This window comes from Diadema antillarum, unplaced genomic scaffold, assembly GCF_040938485.1.
Source record: "Diadema antillarum isolate AM-2024a unplaced genomic scaffold, OU_Dant_1.0 seq00000150_RagTag, whole genome shotgun sequence".
NCBI classification, from domain to species: Eukaryota; Metazoa; Echinodermata; class Echinoidea; order Diadematoida; family Diadematidae; genus Diadema; species Diadema antillarum.
This window is the reverse complement of record NW_027271223.1, coordinates 263,064-283,467: the sequence shown is the minus strand read 5'-3', so window position 1 is coordinate 283,467 and position 20,404 is coordinate 263,064. Positions and strand designations below refer to the sequence as shown.

At 38.0% G+C, this 20,404-nt stretch overlaps 1 protein-coding gene across 1 annotated transcript; it reads right to left on the bottom strand.

The window, feature by feature from the left end:
• Positions 1-6,766: 6,766 nt before the first annotated feature.
• Positions 6,767-13,591, bottom strand: LOC139727763 (probable tRNA(His) guanylyltransferase). The gene is made up of 6 exons (XM_071638741.1): positions 13,419-13,591; positions 11,426-11,602; positions 9,581-9,750; positions 8,771-8,859; positions 7,850-7,957; positions 6,767-7,153 (listed from the first exon to the last, which is right to left on the bottom strand). The coding sequence occupies exons 1-6, from the start codon at positions 13,520-13,522 to the stop codon at positions 7,007-7,009; spliced, it is 795 nt and encodes a 264-aa protein (XP_071494842.1). The 5' UTR covers positions 13,523-13,591; the 3' UTR covers positions 6,767-7,006.
• Positions 13,592-20,404: the final 6,813 nt, after the last annotated feature.

The following is a 20,404-nucleotide window of genomic DNA, read 5'->3' as shown; positions in this document are numbered from 1 at the left end:
TTTGAGGTCATTGACCTCTCGAGATCATCAGAGGTCAAAGGCAGAAACTCGTCTGTGTGCCTTGGAATATGAAGACGATGTCATTGTACACAGATATGCTTGTTTTGTACATCTTTACCATGTTTGACCTTTCACCAATGATGTCATACTTCAATATTCTGATATTCTGAGGTCATTGACCTCTCAAGGCCATCAGAGGTCAAAGGTAGAAACCTGTCTGCTCTTTAGAATATGAAGACAATTTCATTGTTTTGTACATCTTAACAATGGTTACCATTAACCAATGACATCACAGATCAATATAATATTTTGAGGTCATTGACCTCCAAAGGTCATCAGAGGTCAAAGGTTAACACCTGTCAATGCTCTGTGGAATCAGAAAATGGTTTCCCTGAAGTATAGATGCATGTTTAGTGAATCATAACCACATATATCATTCACAAATGTCTAAAAACATCGATATTTTGATATTTAAAGTTAATTGACCTCTGGAGGTCATCAGAGGTCAAAGGTAAAAACCTGTCAGTGCTCTGTTGAATCTGGAAATGATTTCTCTGTGGTATAAATGCATGTTTAGTGCAACATAACCACATATATCATTCGCAAATGTCTAAAAACATCGATTTTCTGATATCTAAAGTACATTGACCTCTGGAGGTCATCAGAGGTCAAATCAGACTTACCTCCCGATCTTAAAATAAATCTTATGGTATGTACTAACACTGGTGAAAGTTTCATGCTTTAGTCAAATTTTGCACAATTCACGTGATTTTGAGGGCTTATCTGCTCTACTATCAGTAGTCTAGCGTTGTACTGACTAGCTCGCAGGATCTCTGAAGTCCCCGATACGGATGTTGAGCAAACAGGTCAATACGGCTACGGAGGGGTATGGGCGCGGGCGAGGAGCGGAACCAGCGAGTGATCCAGCGGGTTGATAGGGCTAGCTTCTCGTGTGATTTGGGTACCGCGTCCGTAGCAGCGCGAGAGACTGCAGCCAAACTGAATAGCTTCTAATTATAAGGAGGCGAAGCACATCCCCAGGAACAACACTATCAAAAAATCAAAATTCTTTGATGTGCCCTAGAAAGATGACAACCTTCAAGTTATAGATTCCCGTCGTGTCGTAGTACAGGTCGTTTACTTTAGATACCGCACTTGATTTCGGCTCCTCAGTCGCAGTCGCAGTCGACAGTTTTTGGTGAAGCTGTCGTCTCGGATAGCTCGTCGTCGATCGTCGCTAGAACGAACAACATAATATAAAACGTATAAAGTGACGCGCGGAGGACCCAGTCGTTTTCAGTGATGTGTTAGTTCACAATGTGTATGAGTAGCGCACATAGTGGCTGAATCACGATTTAAATACTGCTGTTACACACGTCTACAAAGTCTGAAAGTTGGATGTCATTTACTATGTCCAAGATGTATGAAACTAGTACAAGTACAAAACTTTGGGTACTTTTTAGAAAATATTCAAGGCATCCCTTCAGACTCTGGTCCAAGTACTCTGACACCTAGTAACAGAAAGAACATCAACAGAACGATACTTCGAGCATACTCAAAACAAGATGTGAAACACAACTAACGCCCGATATGTCAAGGGTAATATTATAGGCCTATTCCCCTGCTTTCTGCAAGATATCGTCAATCACTCTTTCATCATGCTAGCAAAACAAAAATACACGTATATTGAATTTAAAAAATATTTTCATTATAATGTTTTCCATACATGACATCTACAGTGTGGTGGTCTTCTCATCCAGTGATGGCTGTACCAAAACATTTAATCATAACTTTTGAACGTAATTTTCCTCAAACTTTGCTTTTATGTTCCGATATTAAACGCATCGCTGCATTCCCTAAATATACACACACTTAGGCCTGTGTAATAAATCGAATACTAGTAGATATTATCTGTACCATTGTTATAAATGGGAATAGCATAAGCAATCAGAAAATCATCACTTGTTGTGTGATATAATATATATACAGATATATATATATATATATATATATATATATATATATATATATATATATATATAATATTGGATATATATGTATAATATTGGATATAAAATGTTTACAAAATGTAGCAGGTACAGTTCAGAGAAAGCCAGAGGCTTGATAAAATAGAATGCACCCTTGAAAACAAATCATACACATACTGCAATTTAAACATTAGAATACCACAATAATACAATACCACAAAAACAATGTAAAACAAAGAGACCCTAATAAAAAGTGTGTCTCTGTGACTCATTTTTCATTAGGATTGCTTTGTTTTGGATATCTCAGCCATTTCAAAACAATCGTCATTTCTCTTAGAATTATATGCTCTATCCATATTTTGCAAGAGGTTTCTAACTATCTCAAAACAAAACAAAAATCACCATCAAGAAACGTTGGAACCATGAAGACCCATCTCAACCAAAACTGTACCATCCCTTTAAAAGAGGATCCCTTACAAAAAATGTTGATGGTTCTGGTCTACTCACAGGAACTTTGATTTGTACATTAAAAGTTCGGTGTGTTAAAAATAACATCACTACAGTAATCTGGTAAAAACTGGGTACCTGCATGACTGGTACATCACAGCGTAGATTGGTTAGTACAACCTATCAGTGTAAAGGTATGTATATGATATGAAATAAAGGAGAGTACATTCTAATGGAGACTGGTTAGTACAACGTATCAGTGTGCAGAAGCGGATCGGGGGGGGGGGGGGGTTGGGGGGTTGCAACCCCCCCCCCCCAAAAAAAAAAAAAAAAAAATCAGGGGACCATTTTTTTTTTAATCTTATTTTTTTTTTAACTTGTAATTTTATTTTTTTTCTATTTATGTATTGCACACGGCAATGACCTCTATACCAAAAATAGTGGTGTTTTAGATGCAAGAAAACGCCATTGTCACACACAGATTTTCAAAAATTTTCCCTACTGTGGGAGGGGGGACACCCCCCTCCCACCCCCTCCCCCCCCCCCCCCCCCACCCCTTTATAAAAAGCTACATCCGCCCCTGGTGTGACAAAAGTAGGTCTATGAAAAAATCAAGATGATTCTTGACTAGAACTGAGTTGCTAAAATCTGCATCAACCTTTGCATTTCACACCCTGCCATCATATTCCAAATATCTCTTGCTAGTTTTTGCATACACAACGCGCATCACACAAAGACACACACAGTAAAACTTACACATAATCATGTCCCAAGAAGGTAGATAAATACATTACAGAAAGTGTCTAAGTTCACGCCTATTCTTATTCTGAGTGCTTTATGCTGTCACTGTTATTACATTCTTCATCTTCTTCATCTTCATCATCATCTTCATCTTTATCTTCACCTGCATCATCATCATCACCATCATCACCATCATCACCATCATCACCATCATTTTTATCTTCATTTGCATCATCATCACCTTCTTCTTCTTTCTGTCTTTCTTTTCTTTTTCTTCTTCTTCTCTCTCTTCTCCTCCTCCTTCTTCTTCCTTTTCTCCTCCTCCTCCTCCTGGTATCACTATTTCAAGACATCTCATCTATAAATAACTGCAGTAAACATCCACTGCATGAATTTACAGCAAGTTACATCTTAATACAGAAAGTAACAACCACTTCAAGGATGAGCTGAGGCAACAACTTGGTCACTTTGAGCATTAAATCCTGCATTTTTAATTCATTCAAATGTTCTCACAAATATGATCAATAGTAATCATACGCGAGAACCACAAAAAAGTATTAAGAAAATGGGCAAAATTGGTCCAGAGAAAGTGAATGTATACACATGTATACTCTCAGTAGCAAATCAACATTGAAGAAGTCTTCAAAATTCCATATGAATGTATTTATTAGGTCCACATCAATTTAATGTTATGTCATAACTTGCAATGAAATCTAAATAACTTTAAAAAACTAACTGCTTTTTAATGGAAGCATGGAAAAATCACCATGATTATAATTTCATGAGTACTGCGGAGAGCTCAGATCACTGGGAACATAATCCTAGAAAATAAAGTATTGTTCAATCCCTAATGAACTATGATCAAGGAAAATTTCCTATCATATGAAATAATAAATCAATTCAAAGCATGCTTCATTAGCCTTATTAAAACTCAATTGTAATTTGCTAAAGAAAAAAAAATGACCTTCATTTTAATACTAGTACTTCAGCTGACAGTTTACTCATGGCTGTTTAAATGCAACCCCATGCCATCCACGTTTACGTGTAACCCGTTATAAAGACTTACGACAAATTACATCTATGATCTGTCAATTAAAGGCATAATTTACCATTTGCAGATGAAACAAAAACCCAGCATTAGTGCTTCAAAATAGTTCTCAAATGCGAGTTAGGGATAGAAACAACCAATGTAAAAATTTGAACCAGTATAGTCGATGTCAAGTATTGTTAAATATACAAACTGTGAACAATAGTTATAATAACAAGGAAAAGTAGAAATTACGCGGTGCGTAAAATATGTCCCCGCCGGAAGTAGCATTTAGTAGCAAAATGTACAATATAGGTAAAAAGATCAAGGTCAAAGGTGAAAGAAGTCAAGGGTCAAAATTCTATGTAGAAGTTTTGAAGCCCTCACCTAGTGCCATCACATAAAGCAAACGGAATCGAAATCGGGTTAGAAATGGCGAAGGAGTAGCATTTTGTAGCCAATGTACAATATAGGTAAAAAAAATCAAGGTCAAAGGTCAAAGAAGTCAAAGGTCAAAATTCTGTGTAGAAGTTTTGAAGCCCTCACCTAGTGCCATCACATAAAGCAAACGGAATCGAAATCGGGTTAGAAATGGCGAAGGAGTAGCATTTGGTAGCAAAATGTACAATACAGGTCAAAAATCAAGGTCAAAGGTCAAAGAAGTCAAAGGTCAAAATTCTGTGTAGAAATTTTGAAGCCCTCACTTAGTGCCATCACTTAAAGCAAACGGAATTGAAATCGGGTAACAAATGGCGAAGGAGTAGCATTTTGTAGCAAAATGTAAAATATAGGTCAAAAATCAAGGTCAAAGGTCAAAGAAGTCAAAGGTCAAAATTCTGTGTAGAAGTTTTGAAGCCCTCACCTAGTGCCATCACATAAAGCAAACGGAATCGAAATCGGGTTAGAAATGGCGAAGGAGTAGCATTTTGTAGGCAATGTACAATATAGGTCAAAAATCAAGGTCAAAGGTCAAAGAAGTCAAAGGTCAAAATTCTGTGTAGAAGTTTTGAAGCCCTCACCTAGTGCCATCATATAAAGCAAACAGAATCAAAATTGGGTTAGAAATGGCGAAGGAGTAGCATTTTGAAGCAAAATGTGCAATATAGGTCAAAGGTCAAGGTCAAAGGTCACAACTGAAATTCTGTATAGAAGTTTCAAAGCTCCCATGTAGTGCTATCATATAAAGCAAACAGAATCAAAATCGGGTTAGAAATGGCGAAGGAGTAGCATTTTGAACATTTTGATCACACACGGACGCACGGACAGACGGACAGACGGACAGACGGACACACGGACACACGGACACACGGACACACACACGTACGGAGCCCGTTTCATAGTCCCCTGCTCGAACTCGTTCGGCGGGGACAAAAATGTTTTCAGATTAAAACGTCTACAGTTATGGTTTAATGAGAAAAATAGTGATATATACTTATATTTTAGACTTTACTGCAAAAATTTAATATGGTAGGATGTTTTGTGATACAACTGACCAACACATATGCACCAAAAGTGATACCTTGAAAAAAAATTTAAATCACTGCTCCCGAAGTTAAACAGGACCTTTAAACTATAGAAATGATTGCAATCTTCTTGATAGTTCTGTGACATGGCATTCTGATTTTTAAACCAATTATGGCATACATGCTCTAGAGCAGCCACATTAAATTAGCGAATGAATTACAAGGGACATTAACATATTTGCCAAAGTCTGAGTTGCACATCTCTACACATGCATTTCTTACCAGAGCCAGAATTTTGGAAATGCACATGTTCACCATTATTGTCAAACAAACAATGGGTGATGTGTATGGAACCAAGTAGTTCCATGACAGCTATTGCAAATCAGTTTAAAGCTTTTCATACGTAGTCTTGTAATCCTCAAGTTTATTATTTGCGTAACTGTTTATGTGATTATTAGCCTGTAGATACTCCATGATATTCCTATCACACTCTATCTGTGTACTAAATAAGAAAAATTCTGGAGGAAAAAAAAAATATCAAGGTCATCACTCATAGCGCAAACATTTCAGAATTTGACCGTGACTACCAAACTTAATTTAAGATTGACAAATTGTAATCACTGAAGTGCCAAAAAGCAGTTAGATGAGCACACATTGTGAGTTACTACAAAAAAAACAACAAGAAGACAAATTTCATGATTGGCTTCAGTCTTTAATCCTTGATTCTGATAGCAGGTACATTACCCTGTAATTCTATAACCATATACCATGTGTAATGCAACCTCCTATTCACATCCAATAATAATCCACCGATGCATATATTGCAACTGTGACTGACATCATTGAACATTACATGATTTACTCCCCTTTGAAGCCAGTGAGGTAAATTTTTAGAGAGAATCATGTTCTTTCAGTAATACATTGTATCAGCAACATCAAAGGGACAGAATGTGTGCTGTTCACAACATGATACTTATTTTTTATAAGGTTTTATTTAATAGAACATGAACAAATGCATCACTCTCTCAAAAGTCTGTTGTCAACAACACATTTTCCTAAACACTGCCCTCTATTGGCCCTCTCTATGTAAATTCCTGTCTGCTTCAAGCTCTTCAATGCTCTTGATTCCTCCACAGCATTCTGTCTTCCATGGAATGCTCCTGATCATGAAGATTGGTCGCTGATGACAACAGGACTAAACTTCCAGTGCAGCTCTGATGCCTTTATATGATGCTTCATGTTTCTCATTTTCTTTGCTAATCACTTTTTTCAACACTCTTCCAGTGTCCATAGTCACAAAATCTACGTTCTATTTCCGCAGTGGAGTTCAGACTCAAGCGCTATCTGTTCTCACCAAGCAGTTCCGGATGGATGCTCCAAAAGTCGTCTCCGATGATGTCACCATTGTGCTCCTCAATTTTCCTTCTTTTCCTCGTTACCGTCCTCTCATGTTCTGTACCCCGACCACATGTCTCTTCTTCTTCCACCTAAAAGAAAGAGTTCAGAAGATTTCATCAAATCTTGAATAGAGAAAGAAAGAAATCTTGTAAAATTATATCACTTAGTTATCAAATAATTGTGTTATACATTATACAAAAAACACCATCAAGACTAGTTTTTAACAATTTGTTTACAAATAACATTGATAAGACAGACATTACCACCACACTCAGGCATTCAAAGAAGTGAAAACATTCAAAGTAACTGAACAAAACATTCATGTGCTTCATCCATCCGTCCTTGATAATAACGAGACATAATCTTCCATTTCCGTTTTTCTACACTACAATCAATGCCAATTATACCCAAGAGATAACATTTCACTACAGTCAAGTTTGCTGTCAACCACAGAGTACTAAGCAAGTCTAAAAGGAAATGTAAAAGGAAGAGTACAATACTGTACGGACACAGATGTCACTATTCCGTGTAAACATGGAAGAACAATAACTACATCATTGTACCAACTTGCCATGCAAACAACGAATATCTGAGACCCTACAAGAGATGAAACAGTACAGCTTGGGAATCATTAGCATTGTACTCAACACCCTCATGTGTTTGCTATTCTGCAGTCAACAGAATGATCCTTCATTCTTATCAACCTCACACAGAAAACGGGTATTTCCCACCTTTCGACACATCCTCACAGCAAATCATCGATCTAGAGAGAGTTCTGTACTCACCGTGGTCCAAATAAGAGTGGTTCCTTTGCGGAATAGTTCTGGAATGTTGTTGTAGTTGATGCCAAATTGAGAGAAGAGCAGTTCATTCTTCTCCCCAGCCACAGTACCCTGTCAACATGGGAGCACAGTTGATGCAGTTGTGGGTCCATTATTCTCTTGTGCAAAGTACAATGGTCTCTTGATACCAACATTGCTTTTACAACATAGAACATTTAAAACTTTGCCTAATACAGTGGACTCCCCTTATAATGAGGTCCTCAGGACCGGCAGTTTTCTTTCCTTATATCGAAATTTTGTCATAACCAAACAAATAAACAATAGAAAAGCATAGAGCGGATATTGTTGCGACCTAAATTGTTACTTTGTTGTAACCGGAACTTCATTATAACCGTGTTTGTTATTTCGGGAGTGCACTGTATAGCTAGTGGGTTTACCAGTAAAACCAAACAAAAATTCTTAGTAATGGAGTATTGATCAACTCTTAATTCATCATCTTAACATTTAGGTAATTTTCTAGATACACATCTGCTGCAATTACAATGCTGGCCCTTTTTGGGTTTGAGGCTGCACTGACATATGCAAACAGGAATAGAAATGAATATGAAGACATTTGGATTTATCATATCTACATTGACAGTTGGACAACTACTGCATGCGCGAGGCTTTTATTTTTGCGAATTTCGCGAGTCAGGTGTTATTCGCGAAATTAAAGACACGCAAAAATAAGGACTCTGATCCTGATATGAATGTGACGCACATGTTCAATACAGTACTTCACGATCGCGAATTTAACCACTCGCGAAATCGTTGGAAGTCCCGATTCGCGAAAATTCAGATTCATTAAATATATGGCGTATACAGTATGTGGTGACAAATAGACATATAGATGCCCACATAAGTCTAACATAAATAGAATATTACCCTCAGTTTTTCCTCAGCCTCCTTTGGTGAGCAGTTCCCTTCCTGAACTAGAGTCCAGAAGCAAGTGTTGTACAAATTATTGATGTGACCTGAGCATGGATTGGAAAAAGAAAACAACACTGCCATCAACAGTTTATCTGACTTTCATCCACTGTAAAGCATGGCATGCATTGTTGCAGACACATGAATAGGCTCTTGTGACCAGATCATTTTGTATTATTTCAAGATAAATATGCTGATGATTGGATCAGTTGTATGAATTGTAAAGATACGAGAACAATGAGAGCCACAGGCCCCAAATATTTGTGTTACTAATCATTTGTAGGTTGAGATAATGGGGAAAAAAACCAACCTACCCCAGCAATGAATACACAAGCATTTTAACATGATCTATGATAAACAAGTTCACTGTACAGATGACTCCCCTTAAAGCAAAGTACTTGGGACAGTCAGTTTTTTTCTTTGTTATATCAAAATTTTGTAATAGCTGAACAATAAAGTATGTAACGATTTATAGATGATAATCGTAGGACCTGAATTTTAACTTCATTGTAACACGAATTTTATCATTTAAACCACATTCATTATAATGGGAGTGCATTACAAGGTTTTTCACTTCTTTGGTTCCACCATACAAGTGTTTATATCTAAATTTCACACACACACACAAAAAAAAATCACCATGTAAGAATTTGGAATAAAAAAAACAAAACAATAATAATAATAATGTCTAGAAAATATCTTGCTCTATCTTGTGTCCGATCCTGGTGTGCCATCTTTGACACTTGGCATTTCATCGATAACACTTACAGTCTGCTTGTCTCCAGCTCAGGTAATCTCTGAGGTTCTTGTCTGAGGGATAGAGGACACACCTGCCATCAAAGGCAGGTGGGTAGTGGAGAGTCTTGTCGGGGAAGACCGTGGGCCAGGAGAAGACAAAGGAGGCGGCAAAGAGGGACGAAATAGTGGTGGCCAATTTGCTGATGAACACAGTGAAGATAAGAAAAAGATAAGAAAAGTCTTCAATGATAGAGTAATCATCAGGCATCTAGCATGAAGTAACATCAATTTTATCATCTTCATGAAGTACGATTGATTTTGACTGAAGTTGCCATAAAATTTGATATTATGTATTGAAGCAGAGGTAAATTTCAGGTGAAAAAGCACCACATTTATTTTTTCCAGAATTTCATGCAAAGAGTAACACAAAGACAAACAATTACTAGTGGATACACAGAAACTGGATAAAGGTATGAAGGGTGCCAGCATACTAATAGCTATTATGTGCTTTATTTCTGAAAACATATCAAATGACATTACAAAGTTTCACATGAACTGCAAAAATATCTTGCAACTTCAAACTACAAGTATTTGCATTTAGGCCTATATTTGTAAAAATTCATCTGTTAACAAGGAAAAGTAGAAATTACGCGGTGCGTAACATATGTCCCCGCCGGAAGTAGCATTTAGTGGCAAAATGTACAATATAGGTCAAAAATCAAGGTCAAAGGTCAAAGAAGTCAAAGGTCAAAATTCTGTGTAGAAGTTTTGAAGCCCTCACCTAGTGCCATCACATAAAGCAAACGGAATCGAAATCGGGTTAGAAATGGCGAAGGAGTAGCATTTTGTAGCCAATGTACAATATAGGTCAAAAATCAAGGTCAAAGGTCAAAGAAGTCAAAGGTCAAAATTCTGTGTAGAAGTTTTGAAGCCCTCACCTACTAGTGCCATCACATAAAGCAAATGGAATCGAAATCGGGTTAGAAATGGCGAAGGAGTAGCATTTTGTAGCCAATGTACAATATAGGTCAAAAATCAAGGTCAAAGGTCAAAGAAGTCAAAGGTCAAAATTCTGTGTAGAAGTTTTGAAGCCCTCACCTAGTGCCATCACATAAAGCAAACGGAATCGAAATCGGGTTAGAAATGGCGAAGGAGTAGCATTTTGAAGCAAAATGTACAATATAGGTCAAAAATCAAGGTCAAAGATCAAAGAAGTCAAAGGTCAAAATTCTGTGTAGAAGTTTTGAAGCCCTCACCTAGTGCCATCACATAAAGCAAACGGAATTGAAATCGGGTAAGAAATGGCGAAGGAGTAGCATTTTGTAGCAAAATGTACAATATAGGTCAAAAATCAAGGTCAAAGGTCAAAGGTCAAAATTCTGTGTAGAAGTTTTGAAGCCCTCACCTAGTGCCATCACATAAAGCAAACGGAATCGAAATCGGGTTAGAAATGGCGAAGGAGTAGCATTTTGAAGCAAAATGTACAATATAGGTCAAAGGTCAAGGTCAAAGGTCACAACTGAAATTCTGTGTAGAAGTTTCAAAGCTCCCATGTAGTGCTATCATATAAAGCAAACAGAATCAAAATTGGCTCATAAATGACAGAGAAGTAGCAAATTGAACATTTTGATCACACACGGACGCACAGACGGACGGACGGACACACGGACACACACACGTACGGAGCCCGTTTCATAGTCCCCTGCTCGAACTCGTTCGGCGGGGACAATGAATGGAGCAATACTCCTAACTTGGCTATAGATGATGGTATGATGTAAAGCACTATGAAACAAGTTGATCATTATACAAATTTATGTAATTACTATTGTATTGTATCATCATAATTTGATTAATTTTGTGTAACTGCAGATTTACCTTGCTCTTCTTCCATATTGAGTTGTGTCCTTCTTGAGGACAAAGCTGTATTCATCACTCTGTCCATAGGCCAGAATAATGTCCTTAAATTCGGTCATTACACTGGACGCTGCCTTAGACATCAGCTGGAGTCCACTACGGTCATTCGGCTTCTTGAAGCCATGGACATCAGAGAATCTGTAAAAAGAACACATATAAAGAGCCGCATGTGCTTTATGGCAAGGATCAAGAGTACACAACAAATATGCACAAAACATCAAAACGAAAACATGAGCAATGGTTAAACAATACATGCATGTGATCAAATCGAATACAAGTGTTAGAGAGAGAGCTCTAGACATAATGATAGCATAACTGATCAGACACTTTCAAACTGCCCGTCTCAAAGCTGGAGAAATTACAGCGTAGTCCAACTGCTGCCAAGAACGAATAACTGCAAGTGGTAAGTCAAGCAGGGCGATCAATATGGATCAAATCTCTTGCAACAGCCTTTTCCCTCTTCTTAAAAGAGTCTTCACATTAATCACACTTATTTCCAAAGAAAATTATCATATCAACGAATAAAACTTGACACAACGAGTAGATACAAATTTAGACAGGTTTTAAGGATTATGTCCTTGTAAACATCAACTTACAAGGGTGAGGGAAAAGGTGTTCCATGAAATCTTTATTTTGGGGAGTGCAAATAGACCCAATTGAGGTTTTGCTTCAAATTGAGAGAAATAAACATTTATCCACGCAGAGATAAAGAGGAATATTGAAGATACAAGAGACTGCAAAAGATCAGTGTGGGTAAACGTTGCTGGTTACAAACACAAACCAACTAGCATCCCTCGATACAATTGTAAATCTAGGAAATATGTACCCACAACAATTCAACCACATATGTCATCCCTTCTGCTTGTTTTGTGCTGACACATAAGAATTATGTACAGAATATATGCCATGTAACTGGTCCAGTAGGGTTATTAACTTTCAAACTTGCAGATTAAACATATGTGACCGTGCACCTCAAAACGAACATAAAGTCGCACACACTGATTTTGCGTTAGGACTGAAAATAAGTGAAATGGGTCAACCTAGCCGAACTTGACATTTTCATCTTTTCTGAAAGAGCAGGTCTTTTTTTACATTATGCTAAAATTTGGTATCATAAAACGGGCAGGAAAGTGTTTTTTTTTTAGCAGTTTATCTCGAACATTTTTGGTAGAATAGTGTGATTAGGTGTGTCTTTAGAATCCCTTTTTCATTTCTGAAAAACCTTGTCCACACTCTTCATTTTCAACTCTAATAACTTTTGTAAGGATAGCACTACTGCTTTGAAAGTTGGCGTTAATTATGGACAGAATGTGTTAATGAGGCATGCTTAATTTCAGATTAATCTGATAATCCCTTCATTGTTGTTACTCTGGTGGTTTACTTCCTGTTTTTTGTCCCATTCATCGCACAGCCAGCAAGGTTTGGTAAAGATTAAGCGCTTGAATAGACACTGTACTTCAGAGCCTCTTTTCTCAGTTCACACTTTTCCTGAGTTTGTGCTTTCTTTCCAATATTTAGATAGGTTAGGATAGTCCATTTGATTTGAGTTATACATCATTTTAAAGCTTAAAGTCTGTTCTTTCAGAATATGGTCTTAACTAAAAATTCATGTCTGGCGACTTTTTGTTTGTTTTGAGGTGCAGGGTCACATATGCAGTAGAAACGTGTGGTCGACTGTGTGGTCAATTGTGAATATATGTTTCTATTGGGATATGGGGATACATGTACATTGTAACATGCAGATATCTGCACAATAACTGTCCATCGGAGAAACTTACTGAAAATTTTATCATCTTGTACATGCAGTATATATCACAAGATTTCACAAGAATTAGAATCTTGGTAAATCTGCCTCCTTGAGCTAAAATGCTGATTGGTCAACCTGGTTGCTGCAAACTGTCTGCAAATGGAATCATCAAAATACAACATGATTATCAGCTTAATTAGAACTTACTTGTGGAAATTCTTCCCATCAATCCTGACAACAATCCAACAGTTTGGTAGACATCGGTCCTGGGTCTCAAACTGACGAACATATTCAAATTTACTCTTTGCCATTGACAGATCTCAGCAACACACTTGGCCTAATCTGAAAAGAGGGGGAAACAAAAGGACAACTAGGTATGCTCCCATGAATCCCTGTAGATCATATATTTCTCAAATTATTGCAGATTTAAGTTTCAGTTTTCGTGGAAATGCCCTTATCTTTCTTTTCACCTATGCTTTACATGCTTTGCCCATGCATGTCTTCAGTGATCTGCAGATGTTTTATTCAATTCAGATACATTCATTATAGTCATTAACTGAATCAACAAATGGAAAGCATGGTTTTGGAACCTTAAATTAAAGGGACTGTATAGTACTGGTTGAGGTGAGGATTTTGCAAGATATTTAGAAACCACTCTATGAAATGTGATAGAGCATACAAATCCAAGGGGAATCAAAAGTTTATTTGATGAAACTAGGTTTTGAAATGACTGAGATATCTAAAAACAAGGTAAAACAAAGAGATCCTCATGAAAGTTGTGGCCTGTTGCATTTTATTAGGATTGCTTTTTTGGATATCTCAGCCATCTCAAGGCCAATTTTCATCAAATAAACATTGAATCCTTCTTGAAATTACATGCTCTTTCATATTTTATGAGGTTTCTCATTATCTCACCTAGGCCTAGTAAAAATGTTATAAACCTGAATCCTCACCTCAACCAGTACTGTACAGTCCCTCTGAGAACACACTTTATTCAACTTGACTTAAAATTTTCTTGACAGTATTTTGAACCCTCGCCACAAATGAGAAAATGTGAAATATTTGTCAATCACACTTGTAATCATAACTTTAGGGGACCCTGGTAATCAGCACAATATATTTTTTTAATTTGTTCAGTAAATTAATTTAGTTGTACTCCCAATTACATTTAACACACATCATTCACCTATATGAACTATCTGTATCTAACTCACAGTATTTTTATATAGAGTAAAATATCCCGTTTGCGGCAGTTTAAGCATTGTTAAGGGTTTTTCCAACTTGTAAACAAATCAGGCAAATTATTTTCAACCCTTTCATATATCATAGACAAGATTATTCATTAACGCAATTGTTTTCATAAAAGAAATTTACCATTGACCAACGAAGTTTTCATAATTTACCAGGGCAAAACCCGGCACAATTTTCGCCGATAAGGGCGATATGCGACGTAGTATTGCTACTTGCGGCACGATGTACAATCCCTATGCAATATGCGCGTGCTCCGCGATCTGTAGCTGAACGCCTTCACATGTCTCGCGAACATTGCGTAAGCGCCAATTCCCATTGCGAAAGCACGTGAAAATAGCGGGCGCACATGCATTGGCCGCAAACAAGATCGCAATTCTGGCGGTGTTGTTGATGTCTTTCTCGTGTTTTTCTCATTTTTTTTCGATGGTAACATCCACTTTCCGAAAAAAATGGCGGCCCACATCGGCTCGCGAAAGTTCTATTTTACGTGAGGATATGTTTTCAAAATCCATGAACATCGAGAAAACGACAAAAAAATCAAGTTTCTTGGACCATTTCTTCTTAACTGTTATGTTAAGCAGTACCGAAAATTTCATTTTGGATGCGATACGTTGTCATTTAGGTGAGAAAATTTCACTTTCGTCAGAGATCGTGCCCATTTTATCGGTTGGTTTTTGTTGATTGCTAGTGTGTTAGTATATGTGTAGTGTGCATGTAACAGTGGAATGCAGTGTTTAGCGGTATATTACCGTGTATGTTGTACCTGCCGCGAATGGCTGCACGGCCGCTTACTGACGCAGTTACTCTAGTACAAATCCTTAATTTACAATACATTAGGTCTACCTACAGGAAATTACAGCTACAGTGGTTGATAAAAATTTACGCGTGTAGTCATAACACAACACTACTCCTAGCAATATTAAACCCGGCGCGGGGGCGCACGGGGCACTGTGCTGTAACCACCCTACGTACGCCCTACTATTTAAACGATAACGTTTAGGCAATTGTGCACTTAACAGACTTCGTTTCTTTCAGACACAATCAACAGACCAGTGTAACACAGTCCGGGAAACCCGCTCATGAGGACCGCTCCCGTAGGTGTCCCGCGTACGAGGACCGCTCCCGCGTACGAGGACTGCCCCGCCTCATGAGGACCGCCCCCATGCCTCATGAGGCCCGGGGGGAACGCCTCATGTATGAGGCCCCCTATTCACTTCTATTCATCTCACATCTGACGTATAAATTGTCGCAACTTTGCACGGTGATTTTTTGTTACACACACAAGTCATGTCCACTATCCATGATGAAAAGAAGAAAAAATCCTATCTGTTTTTTTGTTTGTTTTTTTTTCAAAAATCGAGTTTTAATCAACCGATGCAGAGCGCCCATTAAAACACACTCATGAGGCGAGGCAGTCCTCGTACGCGGGAGCGGTCCTCATGAGTGGGTTTCCCGGACTGAACAGAAACAGTTCATGAGTGAGTTAATACACTTACTGTACTTACAGTTACAGTAGTTTACAGTTGTACTAGTCTAGTACTTAGTAGCCTGACCAGACCGCTGTGCTTCGCACAGCCGCTGTCGTGGCTGCGTGTGTGTAGTTTAATACAGTTGTACGTCTCGTCTGCTTATCGTTGTACGGATTTCACCATGTCAATCGATGAACTGCCATTACCACCAGTGCACCAGTGCCAATCCCCTGACTCGGCTCTGGCCTGGTAGTGGTCAACAAGGCAAGGTCCAGGCCAGGTGGTGGAAGTTCTTGCTATGTGGAGTATGATGCATTCAGTACACGTCTTATTTGACCGAAAGATCGGTCTGTATCTGTCCGTCGGGGAATGTTCCGCGGAGACTGCGTCTGGCTTCACGGATCCCCTCCGACAGCGTTAATGGCAAAATACAAAAGAGTCCTCCGGACAGACGGATCTTTCTGTCTAACGTCTTATTTGCTACCGGCTTATGAACTGCCCGCGATGCTGCTAGCTACATACATGCACCACACGTTTCATAGGAATAGGATAGGAAGTTTTCATCCAACAAGGACGCACAGCTGCATGCAGCAGACTACGCTTGCTCGTGTATCCTATGGTATCTTTAAATCGGAAGCACGGGGGGAAAACACACACACACACACACACACACACACACACACACACACACACACACACACACACACACACACACTTTTTTTCAATGATATTGTAACAATATACAAACATACAGTGTTACAACATTTATCAAACTTACATACAAACCCCTTACTGGTGTTATAACCTATCAACCCTACATAAAACTACCTTACAATATTTTATTGATTTCATTCAAATCATTCATAAATCAACCCATTCTGGGTGCAACATGAACATAAAAACGGCACAAATGCCATTCAAAAGACAAATCCATTACTAACTTATACTGCCAATCATCTCCCTTCAATATAACAACTCGATTATAAATCAATCCCACTGACCATTTCTTCACGAGAAAGTATTGACATGTTTAAAAAAAAATATCTTTGACTATGGTATACTTATACTGCCAATCATCTCTCTTCAACATAAACAACTCGATCATAAATCGAGTATATAAGGGTATTTATATACAAGGGTATATACATAAAAAAGCAACAAAAATACGTCATACAAAACTAGAATGAAATCACTTCATTGAAAATCAAAACCCCATCCCCACCAACCCCGATGCACTCAAACATATCCCACACCCCCACCACAACCCCAAACACATACATCCACAACCACCACACACATACACCCCAAACACACGCACACACACACGCACGCACACACACACACACACACACACACACACACACAACCAAAATAACGAAGTGAACATGATAAGGAACGTTTCAGTCAATATGATGTCGATCAAAATCTTCTGATGGTGAAGACTACGACGACAATTATGAAAACTGCGATGGTGACGATGACAATTTACACTAATCACTTTCATCAGGATCATTGTCGCATTCATTATGGTTTAAGTTTCTTCTCGTTATAGGCCTATTCCGAAGGTTCGTTCGTTCGACTCTGTTAGGCCTTATTGTTTTCAAAATCATATTCGCTATGGCATCTTCCGCCCAGCGAAACATTTTCAGTGAATTAATATACCTTATTTCATTCTCGCTACGGACTTCAGAATAATGAAGCTTGTCAGGAATAACGCCACAAATGATTAATGTTCGGATTGACGGACTCTATTTCATTTTCAAACCAATTAAGGTAATGGGAATTTGTGTGCCAGTTGGAATAACGAACCTTCGGAATAACGACTCACCTCACCCCGACGAATACATTGTACATGTAACAGTTGTGTAATACATTACAAACTCTCTAATATTGTGTATTACTAGTTTCAAATTAGCAAACTCATTTCTCACCGGACACGTACTAATTTTCCCACTGGAATAACTACCCCACAAAAAAAAGTAATAAATAAACAAGGGACTGCTTTTATGTTTAAAGAAGATTATAGACGATTAAAACACACACACACACACACACACACACACACACACACACATACACACATAATTTCTTCATTTCAATGTCATCATCGATAACCCGGGAGAATAACCTTCGTCCCGGACCTTCAGTATAGATTTTAAAACATATAGTGCATGAAACACGTTACACACAAAGGGCGGGGGTTAAAATCCTTATCTGTTATTGTCTCCCCTTCAAGTCACAGTGGCCTCAAAAGTAGCCCAGGCCTATAGGACCCATCCTATAGTGATCATACCCATCATTTTGCCGTGCCGGATTTGAGTCCATTGCGGAAGCTTGACATAAAGTTCTGGGTTTGTAAGAATGTCAATTTTATTGTTCGTCGCTTGTTTCAGAACGTGATACGCCCTATTCATTGGGAAACTAAACTGTGATGGATTTTCTTTAATTGTCTGATTGATGGTTTGTTTCATCATTTTGTTTCTTGTTGTTTAGGCCCTATAGATTACTTGTTGCATGGGTATCAATTTCGATGCGTAATGACAAGTGTGAAGATGAATAGTGTGAGAGGATATCGACCCTAATCATTAAAAAGTGGCACAACTCATGATAACTTTGTGGGATTCTCTTTATATTTTCCTTGTAATACGCACGTGACTTCAGAAACTGCAGTTTAGCATTCTCATCCAAAAGTGACAGAAACTTTTAAAATTCATAACTTTTGGACGAAGTGTCTGCTTTTTAGTCAAACTTTTATACTGTTGTGCACGTTCTACTGATACTGCTGCATTCACTCAATCCGCATGCATATCAAGGTGAAGTTGCAATGCGCACCCTATATTACGTCAGAGAAAGACAAAATGAAACTTTGGTTAATTTCATGAGATCTGCCCAAAATCAGAAAATAAAACAGAAACAGGCCACAATGAGACATAAACGTTGATTTTATTGACACTCTTACAAAATGCGCCATCAGCTGTACATTTTGTTATTTGTGAGTTTTGTAGAGGCTTTTAATAATTCTGTATCGGTAAAGAGTGTCCAGATGATAACTGAATGAGGCTAAAACTCCAATGAAAGCTACGGTTTTTGTTCTGAGGAATAAAATGTACCAAATTAGATAAGCCACTTAGTGGTTTCTGTGACTGAATCTGACATTGGAATGATGCTATATGGCAGTCATATTATTATTATTATTATTATTATTATTATTATTATCATTTTTATTATTATTATTATGATTATTATTATTATCATTATTATCATGTTTAGACAGACCTTGCACATTATATCTGTGAAAACGCGTCGCACACTGCAGCTTATTACACGTAAACTCCCATGATGAAATCCATGGTATGCTCTCTCTTTTTTTCCAGATCAGGTGATCGTATAAAGATCGAGAACAAGCATGCTGGGAGATGACGGGAGGCTTGTCCTCGAAGAGGAAATCGACGAAAATTATCAACCAACTGAAGCAGGTTAGATAGTTAGATGGACAAAATTAGACCGAATAGTTGCTTATAAAGAGATCGTCTCTGAAATGTCGAATATCTAAGGACTATGTATACAGCCTATATAGTAACGAAGCATAGTTATTTTCATTCACCTGCTCTCCTCTACTTCCCATTCATAGGCAGAAATTCACTTAGTTGTTGCTATAGGTATATAGGGCAAGTCTCCGGCAAATTTTGCGGTCTTTACAAGGGTAGCATTGTGTGTGTGTGTGTGTGTGTGTGTGTGTGTGTGTGTATGGGGGGGGGGGCATGCATAAAACCTGATTATACATAACGGGTCTATATCAACACAAAATGTTTATACTCAAGTGACCTGCCACAAAAACAGACTGTCAGATTAAAACGCAAATGCATGACCACTTTCATGGGTGAAGGAGGAGAATTAATATGTCCGGATATGCATACTACATGCGTCAAAGGGGAAGTTCATGTGTTTTTCATAATTTCGAATCATTTAGTACATATTACATTGTCAACTCCGTGTATATATATTTTGTGGAATATAGTTAGGTCCTTGAGCAGATAATCCAGTACATAATATACTCTGAAAATCAAAAACTAATTACACTGAGGATGAGGAGATAGGAGGCACACTATTAGAGAAATGTAGGGCCTATGTATAGCAATGCAGTGGCGGAACACGAGGAGGGGGGGGGGGGGGGTGCGCACCGGGCGGGCGCCCCTCTTTATTTTTTGCTAAAACAAAAGAAATTTAAAGAAAAAATGGGGTGGTATCTTGCGCACCCCCCCCCCCCTTTGATTTTGTGAAGGCGACTTAATACGGAATTCTGGATCCGTCCGTGCAATGACTGATCCATTACAATATCTTTTTTTTTTGTGTGTGAATGACTTATGTAATGCGTCTGAGATTTTTAGATATTGTTTGCTGATGACACCAGTATTTTTATATCTCATAATGACCCCCAAACATTGCAAATGATAGTCAGTAATGAGCTAAGTA

What these genes read in the sequence shown, in the direction of transcription:
- LOC139727763 (XM_071638741.1), bottom strand. Translation starts at nt 13,522, where the DNA reads ATGGCAAAGAGTAAATTTGAATATGTTCGTCAGTTTGAGACCCAGGAC. An exon ending in CAATATGGAAGAAGAGCAAG is followed by an intron (nt 9,751 to 11,425) that starts GTAAATCTGCAG and finishes TGTGTTCATCAG; the next exon opens with CAAATTGGCCACCACTATTT. An exon ending in CCACTCTTATTTGGACCACG is followed by an intron (nt 7,154 to 7,849) that starts GTGAGTACAGAA and finishes TCTTTCTTTTAG; the next exon opens with GTGGAAGAAGAAGAGACATG.